The sequence below is a fragment of the Trichechus manatus genome, unplaced genomic scaffold (genome assembly GCF_000243295.1).
Source record: "Trichechus manatus latirostris isolate Lorelei unplaced genomic scaffold, TriManLat1.0 scaffold00093, whole genome shotgun sequence".
Taxonomy (NCBI): Eukaryota; Metazoa; Chordata; class Mammalia; order Sirenia; family Trichechidae; genus Trichechus; species Trichechus manatus.
The window spans coordinates 38,780-47,755 of record NW_004444029.1 but is presented as its reverse complement, the minus strand read 5'-3'; the positions used below and the strand labels follow the sequence as shown (position 1 = coordinate 47,755).

The 8,976-nt window shown below is 54.3% G+C and overlaps 1 protein-coding gene across 1 annotated transcript; it reads left to right on the top strand.

Annotated features, from left to right (window-relative positions):
• Positions 1 to 517: 517 nt before the first annotated feature.
• On the top strand, positions 518 to 4,770 carry REPIN1 (replication initiator 1). The gene is made up of 2 exons (XM_004382347.2): positions 518 to 674; positions 1,935 to 4,770. The coding sequence occupies exons 1-2, from the start codon at positions 518 to 520 to the stop codon at positions 3,638 to 3,640; spliced, it is 1,863 nt and encodes a 620-aa protein (XP_004382404.1). The 3' UTR covers positions 3,641 to 4,770.
• The last annotated feature ends 4,206 nt before the right edge of the window (positions 4,771 to 8,976 follow it).

Sequence of the window (8,976 nt, the reverse complement as noted above, 5' to 3'; positions counted from 1 at the left end):
GGCACGGGTGCGCCGCGGTGGGCCCGGAGCGGCGTCCCCGCCGCAGCCGTGTGTCCGCCGGTGGAGGACACGCGAGAGTGCGAACGCGGCGCGCGGTCCCTGCCGTCGTGACGCCAAGGGGCGTCTGACGAGCCTGGTCAGCCGGTGGGAACCAGGCCTGGATCCTGCTGGAGGGAGGGTGGGGGAGGGGCCGCGGGCCGCTAAGCGGCCTTTGGCCTCGGCGGAGCCCGGAGCCCGGCCGGAACGGAGAACGCGCTCGGCGCCTCGCAGCGGAGGAAGTGACCACGACACAGCAGGGCACTTTGTTGATGGGGGGACACGCTCGTTTCTTAGTCAAGTGTCCGTTAAGGTCACTCTGCCAGGCTTAAGGCCGGCGTGCGCGGCTTTGTTGGCGGGGGAGGGGTGGGCCGCCTTGCGGCGGTGAGGACACTCCGGAGCGCAGAGCCTCACGCGCGTTTTCTCTCCCCTCCCCGCAGGTAAGGCTGGCCTCTCCGCAGTCAGAGGTCTGAGCTCTGCCATGGGGGTGGGGGTGTCTTTATTGCTGCAGTTTTCTCTGACTTCTGGGGGCTACCGGAGCGGGGGCCGAAGCAGGCGCTACTGCCGCAGAAGTCTCCCCAGGAGCGTCCCCAGGCGGAGTTGGACCAAGCCGCATCCCCAGCCCCACAGCCTCCAGGGTAGAGTGTGGCCTTTGTTGTGCTCCCAGAGCATTCCACAGCCCGGGGCTCATGCCTCCCCGGCCTGGTGGGGGCGAGGGGGCCTGTGGGGGAAGGATGAGTGATCTCCCTGTGTTCGGGGGTCCTCCAGAGCGGGAGGGCAGGATCTAGGGAATTAGGAGGGTGTGTCTGCCGCTGGAGAGAAGGCAGTGAAGATCCTTTAGGCATCTCACAGTCACCCTCACCCCCGCGTTTTTGCAGGAGTCACTTCTGTAGGAATTGGGCTTCCTAGCCCTGGGAAAGAGTTGTATGTGGGACTGCCCCTGGCAGGGTTGAGGCAGGACCAGGCAGGGGATAGGTTATAATCTCTTTTTTTCCTCTCCTCTTCCTGCCCCAGTAATCCCCATCATCCTAAAGTAGGCAAGGCCAGGGATTGTGGCCCTTAGGGTAGCAGAATGTGGGTGTTGTTTGGATTCTGGGAGAGCTTTCCTTCCTGCGATGTCCTCATTGTGTATGTGGGCGGAGGAGGGCAGGCGGGCAGAATGTGGGCGCAGTCTGGACAGGCGGTTGCCTGGCAGGAGGCTGCTGGGGGTAGCATTGAGAGTTCCTCACCTTCCCTGAGAACGGCTCTTCTCACTCTCCAGGCTTCTACTTATGTGTAAAGCAGCACCTGAAGAGGATAATAGGAACGAAAGGCTATAGCAGTTTCTTTCTGTGAGATCTTTACAAACCGAGTGTTTTCGAGGAAGGAACCCTAGACTGGGAGTTTAGAAAACTGTCCCCTAGTCTCAGTTCTGCTCTTGGTTTCCTGTGTCACTTTTTTGCTTCATTTGTCAGACAGTGAGCTGGCTGTTCTCGAGCCTCACAGTCGCTGTGGAGCTCAGACACAGCCTTAGGAAGTAGCAGAAATGAGGAAGGGCGATAGGGCAGTACTTTGGGAAAGCATGAAGTGTTGTAGGTAGACAGGGCTGCGTTTCCTGATGAGCACTGGGTGTTTATGGCATGCCCGACACACAGAGGTGGGTGCAGTGAGGGGTTCCAGGAAGTGTCAGTAGCCTCAGGCTCAGCAAGGAGATAGACAGATAGACTTGAAATGTTACCTAGAGGCTCAAGATTGAAATCAAATGGAATATACGCAAAATAGAAGATGAATCTAGCCTAGTGTCCAGGGTTGTAGGAGTCAGGTTTGAATGGGCTCTCCTCAGGGGGCTGGAGCCGTCAGGGAAGGAACTGGGACAGGCCGTATTGATGTCTCGAGTGACTCTGCTTTTCTGCCCTCAGCAGAGGAAGAACTGATGCTGGAACGGCGCTGCAGGGGTTCCCTGGCCATGGGCCCAGCTCATCCCCGACTCCTTTCTGGGCCCTCCCAGGAGTCACCCCAGACCCTGGAGGAGGAACCCCGCGGGCTGAGGTCACTGGGCGCTCCCCAGGGGGGAGCCCACCGCTGTGCCCACTGTAGGCGGCACTTCCCAGGGTGGGCGGCCCTGTGGCTTCATGCCCGGCGGTGCCAGGCCCGGCTGCCCCTGCCCTGCCCGGAGTGTGGGCGCCGCTTCCGCCACGCCCCCTTCTTGGCACTGCACCGCCAGGTCCATGCTGCAGCCACCCCAGACCTGGGCTTTGCCTGCCACACCTGTGGGCAGGGCTTCAGAGGCTGGGTGGCCCTGGTTCTGCATCTGCGAGCCCACGCAGCTGCAAAGCGGCCCATCGCATGTCCTGGATGTGAGAGGCGCTTCTGGCGAGGAAAGCGGCTCAGAGCTCACCTGCGGCGGTGCCACCCCCGCCCCCCTGAGGCCCGGCCCTTCATATGCGGCAACTGTGGCCGAAGCTTTGCCCAGTGGGACCAGCTGGTTGCTCACAAGCGGGTTCATGTGGCCGAGGCCCTCGAGGAGGCAGCAGCCAAGGCTCTTGGACCTCGGCCCAGGGGCCGCCCGGCGGTGACTGCCCCCCGGCCTGGTGGAGATGCTGTCGACCGTCCTTTCCAGTGTGCCTGCTGTGGCAAGCGCTTCCGGCACAAGCCCAACTTGATTGCACACCGTCGTGTGCACACGGGCGAGCGGCCCCACCAGTGCCCTGAGTGTGGGAAGTGCTTCACCAACAAGCCCTACCTGACCTCTCACCGGCGCATCCACACTGGTGAGAAGCCCTACCCGTGCACTGAGTGCGGGCGCCGCTTTCGGCACAAACCCAACCTTCTGTCACACAGCAAGATTCACAAGCGATCTGAGGGGTCTGCCCAGGGTACCCCTGGCTCAGGGAGCCCCCAGCTTCCAGCTGGCCCACTTGAGCCCTCTTCAGAGCTCACCCCGGAGGCCCCACTGAATCCTGTACAGGAGCCTGCCCCAGAGCCTTTGCTGGGAGCCCCTCAAGAGCCTCCGCAGGCCCAGGCCGCAGCGCCCCCGTCTCTCTACAGCTGTGATGACTGTGGTAGGAGCTTCCGCCTGGAACGTTTCCTGCGTGCTCATCAGCGGCAGCACACTGGAGACCGGCCGTTCACCTGTACCGAGTGTGGAAAGAACTTTGGCAAGAAGACCCACCTGGTGGCTCACACCCGGGTCCACTCGGGTGAGCGGCCCTTTGCCTGCGAAGAATGTGGGCGCCGCTTCTCACAGGGTAGCCACCTGGCAGCCCACCGGCGCGACCATGCCCCTGAGCGGCCCTTCGTCTGCCCAGACTGTGGCAAGGCTTTCCGCCACAAGCCCTACCTGGCAGCCCACCGGCGCATCCATACCGGTGAAAAGCCCTACGTCTGCCCTGAATGCGGCAAAGCCTTCAGCCAGAAGTCCAACCTGGTGTCCCATCGACGCATCCACACAGGCGAGCGCCCCTACGCGTGCCCCGACTGTGACCGCAGCTTCAGCCAGAAGTCCAATCTCATCACCCACCGCAAGAGCCACATCCGCGATGGCGCCTTCTGCTGTGCTATCTGTGGCCAGACCTTTGACGATGAGGAGAAACTCCTGGCCCATCAGAAGCAGCATGATGTTTGAGAGCGACAGGGGCTGTGGAGGCTGGGGAAGATAGGATTCGGATGTCATTTGAGAGGAGTGTCCCAGTGGGCTCGGGATGCTCTGGTTGGTGCTGGTATAGCAGATGGGATGTAAGTCACTGGAAGGGGCAGAGGGGTTGGGGGTGAAGTGAGCCCACCTCCCCTTCAGCAAGGAATCTACTTTCAGAGTGCAAGGGCCCTGGCTCTCCAGCTGTTCGCTAAGCTACCATCCCTGTCCTGTGCCCTGGAAAAGTAGCAATAGCATCTTGATCTACCCATAGCGCCCTTGGGCTAGAAGAGCCACCAGTGGAAAGGAGGACATTCCATTCTCTGGTGTTAACCGCCTTAATGTCCCTGTGTCTTTTATTGCAAGTTACTTCAAATCATTTTGGAAGTAGGTGTGGTATAATTCTTAGTAAATAAACACTCGGGGAGGAAAAGTGGGCCAGCTGGATACCCCTTGGAGAACCTGCTGGCCTTGTTAGACAGCACCTGGACTTTGTCCAGCATCTGTAGGTGAAGCTGAACTGCTCTTACCTGTCCCATCCTGTCCCCTCCCTCTGCCCCCTGCATAGGCACCCAGACCTAAACTAACAACTGTTAGTGCTGACTTCATCCCCTTCCCTCCCCAGAGTCCAACCCAGGGTACTTGCCTACTGGCGGCTCTGGCATTGTCCACTACCCCTCCCTACACATAGCCACCCCGGCTATTAGCACCCCTATGTCCGGGCCTTTTTCTGAACACTCCAGCTTCTCTCTCCCTCCTGCCAGACCTCAAACATTTATGGAAAGGACAGCCCCACTGATAGTGAAGTGTCAGCTGCAGGGGAGATATTGGATGAGTTTCCTTTTTAGCGTTTCTTTGAGGTGTATTAGTATGAGGTGCCAGCCTCTGCTTAAACAGGTGACAGGGAATTCCCCAGCTCCTGAGGCCCTGGTTCTATTGTAGGATAAGTCTAATTGTTAGAAATGCTTCCTTATAATGAATGAAATCTGCTTTCCTATAATAGCTACCTATCGGGCCTTGTTCTGTTCTCTGGAACTTCACAGAGCAACTAATTTACCCTCCTTTTCAAACTAGAGAATAAAAATTTGGTTTTAGAACTGGTGGCTGAGAAGTGTTCCTTTTCCCTGGGGAGCTGTGGAGTTTGAGGACGGAGCAAGAAGGCTTCCGAGGGAGGTGTGGGGCCTGTGGGTGGTGACATGCCAAGTGCCCAGAACTTGCTAAGCTCCTCCGCATTGTGCCAGAGGAGGAGGCAAGGCCCTCCTAGAAAGTTAGGCTAGTTTTCTGGCAGGGGAGGCCGAGGCTCCAGGTGACTATGGTGGGCAGCAAGCTCAGACCTGGAACCAAGATCCTGCCCTCCTGCCCTCCTGATGGTAGAACCAGGGTTATCGTCATCTTCCTCACCACTTTGGCCTTCATGTAACACCAGTGAGCACTGAGAGTCGCCTGGAGTGGGAGACTTTACACATGGACCCTTCCACCAGCAGTCCACACTGTGGGGTTGACAGCATGAAGAAAGAACCCGTAGTAGGTAGGCAGCTATGAGCAGCGAAGGCTGCTTTCAACTCTTGTTCTACACACTGGGTGCAGGATCCAGCACATCTAGGCACTCAACCTTTGGGGTCAATTAAAAACTGCAGGTACCAGTTACCAGGAAGAAAAGAGGATATGAGGGAGTCAGGAATTCTCTCCTGAAATTCCTCTGTTGCTAGCTTATTCCCTAAGTCTCTGCCGTCACTACATGTGCTTCTCTGCACTGCTTATTTGTTTCACACCAATCTGAGTGCCTATTTTTGTCAGGCATCAGCAGGCCCTTTTCTTGCTTAGTAATTTCTGCATAGATCCCTGGCACATTGCCGATTCTAGTGCATAATAATAACCACAATTGTTTGAGAGTGGCACAGTGCAAAGAAGTTGACCTAAATTATATCGTAATCTTCACAAGAACCTTTGGGAGGCAGGTAGGGCTCTTTTAAAGATAAAATTTGCTCAAGGTCATACAGTGTAATCACCAGAGCCCGATTCAAACCCAGGTCTGTCCAACTGCTGAAGCCTGTGCTCTTCACCACCACCCTGTTCACTGGAGGGGTGGGGTATGCTGCTGCTCTTGGTCAAGTACTAGATGTCTCTACCGTGTGGTTGACGTGATGGTGGAAGACAAGACCCGGTCCCCACCCCTAAGGGGCCTAAGTCTAGGAAGGAACACGTGTGTGTACACAAATAATGAGTAGAGAGAGATGGAGGCGGGGGGCTGGATGTGTAGGACGGAAGCAGACAGCTTCAAAACTCCATATTTGTTTATCAGTTTATGTATAGATAGCTGCCATTGGGTCAGCTCCAACTCATGGCAAGCCTATGTACAAAAGAAAATGCTGCCCAGTCCTGCATCATCCTCAGATTGCCAGCATGTTAAAGTCCGTTGTTTTGGCTGCTGTGCAAATCCATCTCACCAAGGGTCTTCCTTGACCTCACTGGCCCTCTGCTTCACCAAACGTGATGTCTTCTAGCAGTGGAGCCCTCCTGATGACATGGCCAAAGCAAGCAAGTCAGACAATGTTCTGTTGTGATCCATAAGGTTTTCTTTAGCTAATTTTCAGAAGTAGATGCCCAGGCCTTTTTTCCTAGTCTGTCTTAGTTTGGAAGTTCTGCTGAAACCTGTCCACCATGGGTGACCCTGCTAGTATTTGAAACACCAATGGCATAGCTTCCAGCATCATAGCAACATGCAAGCCACCACAGTACAACAAACTGACAGATGGGTGGTGATCTGGTTATTAAAAAAAAAACAAAAAAACCCCATTGCTGTGGAGTTGATTCCAACTCACAGCAACCCTGTAGATCTGGTTATAGGGCCACTTAAAAACCCGTGTAGTGGCAAATTCAGAGGCTGGAGGCAGAGGCCATTGTCTCAATAAAGTCCTCTTAAGTATGTTCTCTTTAAGGGAGCACAGGGCTTCCAGAGAATGGGAGCAGTGTTTTCCTGGGGGACCAGGAAATAGTGGGTAGACCTGGGGATGGTAGGTGGGGAATAGTGGATAGGTCCTCAGAAACCTAGGGTTAGTATTGGGGGGTTGGAAGAAAAGGATGAGAGAGGGAATGTTACCAGGGGCCCCGACTTTTTGAAAAATTGTTTTTAAAGGAAATAGTCTGGGGTGTGGGCAAGGTGGGCACTGGGTATCCTCTAGGACTATGGATTATAACACTGCTTTGTGGGTAGAGATAGTGAGGAGAGACCTGAAGCGCAGGGAAGCTTAGAGAAGTGACCTTGAGGAGGCTGGTCAAAGAGGGACCGTGTGAACCTGCCTATGGTTCTTCCTGAATCCCTGGGGAGCCCAGTGGTTCCCAAGTCCTTCCTCAGTGTGGCACATCCTGACAGTAGTTGATGGGGACAGGGAGGTGCTGGTGTTTAGGAGCTACCCTTCTGAAGAGTCCAGGATTTCTCTTTTTTCTTCTACAATTACAAAATATTGTCAAAAAAAAGTCAAACAATGCAGACATATTTGGATTTCTCCTTTAAATGTGAAAGACCTCCTTCATTTCTCCCACCCCAACCCCCACGTCTTTTCTCTTTCTCATAGGCTAACCATATAAAGAGTTTGAGGGATAGTCTTCTGGACATTTTTTCTGAATATTTGCAAACATATATCTATACAGCTTCCCCTTTCTTGTTTAATGGAAATAGGACCCCAGGTGTGCTTCATTCTTTCCACTCCTGAAACACCTTTGGTCATGGAGTGTGGATCTGGAAGGAAGAGTTAACTCTCTAGAGGAGGAAACAAGTCCAGTTAGGAGAAGGGACTTTTTCCGAGGTAACACTTGTAGCCAGAGGCAGACCTGGAACTGGAATACTGGGCTCTTAAGTAGGAATGAATTCCACAAAACTTTGTTGAGCCTCTTCTCAACAAAGGTTTGTGGAATTAATTCCTATTTAAGGAATAGGGTAATCTAGAAAATAAATTAATAAAGACTCTTTGAGAGTTGATGTCGTAGTGATGTCTGACCTCTGTAGGGATTCACGCTTTACAAATGCCTCTATAGAAAATAACACATTAGGAATCCTGAAAAATCCTATAAGGCAGACATGTAACTGGAGATTATCAACTGTCTCACAGATGAGTATGTCAACATCCAGAGACAGTGGAGTGTGTTTGTGAAAATTGCACGATGTTAGTGACAAAACAAATTAGAATCTCCGTCCCCCAATCCCTATTATGTTCCTGAGGCCTAAACAGAAGCTGGACCTATGGCAAATGCTAACAGGTAGTTGTTGACTAATTAAAATAAGGTCCTCTTCTGGTCGTAAGCTTGACAGGGATTTTCAGGAAGTCTCAGAGAAAGGTCCTGACCCAGCTTCTGCTTGTATTAACCTCACGTCCCAAAAGCAGTTTCTGACCAGCTCTGGAGAGAATTCTGTCAGTGGAAGCTGACCCAGCTGTGCCTTCTTTGGGATAGACGTGTGAGGAATTTCACTGACGTGAAGAATTCCTCCCAATCAGGGCGTGTAGATGAGAAGGTTCTCTATCCTGAAGGTCTCTGGGAACAGAAAACCCTCCTTGGCCATGTGGACCAGGCTGGCAACTGGGAAATGATCCCACTCATAAGTAGTGACTCCCCACCTCTAAGTCCGCCCTGAAACTCGGCCATACCTCCCAGACGGCTGTCTCCTCAACTTGGAAACGAGCGGTTTGAATTTAATGATCTCGAAGGAGTCTTGTAGAGAACTCTAAAATTCTCATGTAGCGATCCCTAAAAGTCAGTCATTACACACCGGCTACGTGCCCACTGCTGTCCTGGGTGCTAAGGGGGCGCCGCGGGTTCTCTCCCTGCCCACACCCACGCGACAGTCTCTTCACCAACGTACTCTTCACTTTGACACGTGATGCACTGTAATGCGTTGATTCAACAGCAGTTCTCAGTGGAAGAACTACTGCCGTGTGAGACGTGCCCTCGCCCGACGCTCCGAGCAGGGGCTTGTGTTCGTTCCCGCACGAAGGAGGGTCGGCGTTCGGTCAGTATCTGGGGGATGGACGCTTCCAGGGCAATACGCGTCCGACCTCAGAAACGTTTAAACCTTCAAGAGTCTCCAGGAGTCCCAGGAAGGGAGACCCAGGAGGGCAGCAGCCGGGATTGCGGGCGAAGGCTGAGATGTTTGGCAGCGTTTTAAACTGGAGGCCCGCCCCACCCTTTCGTGCCCGGCTCCGAACGGGTTAATACCGGTCCCAACTCGCGCGGCCCCGAGGGGGGGGGGGGGGGGGTCAGCCCGCCCATTCGACGATTGGCTGCGGAGAACAAAGGGACCGCCCCACGGCCTTCTCCGATAGGGTCGAACTGGT

Excerpts from the sequence above, each read along its gene's own strand:
- REPIN1 (XM_004382347.2), top strand. The coding sequence starts at position 518 with ATGGGGGTGGGGGTGTCTTTATTGCTGCAGTTTTCTCTGACTTCTGGG. Across the intron at positions 675-1,934 it reads CCAGCCCCACAGCCTCCAGG|CAGAGGAAGAACTGATGCTG; the intron begins GTAGAGTGTGGC and ends TTCTGCCCTCAG.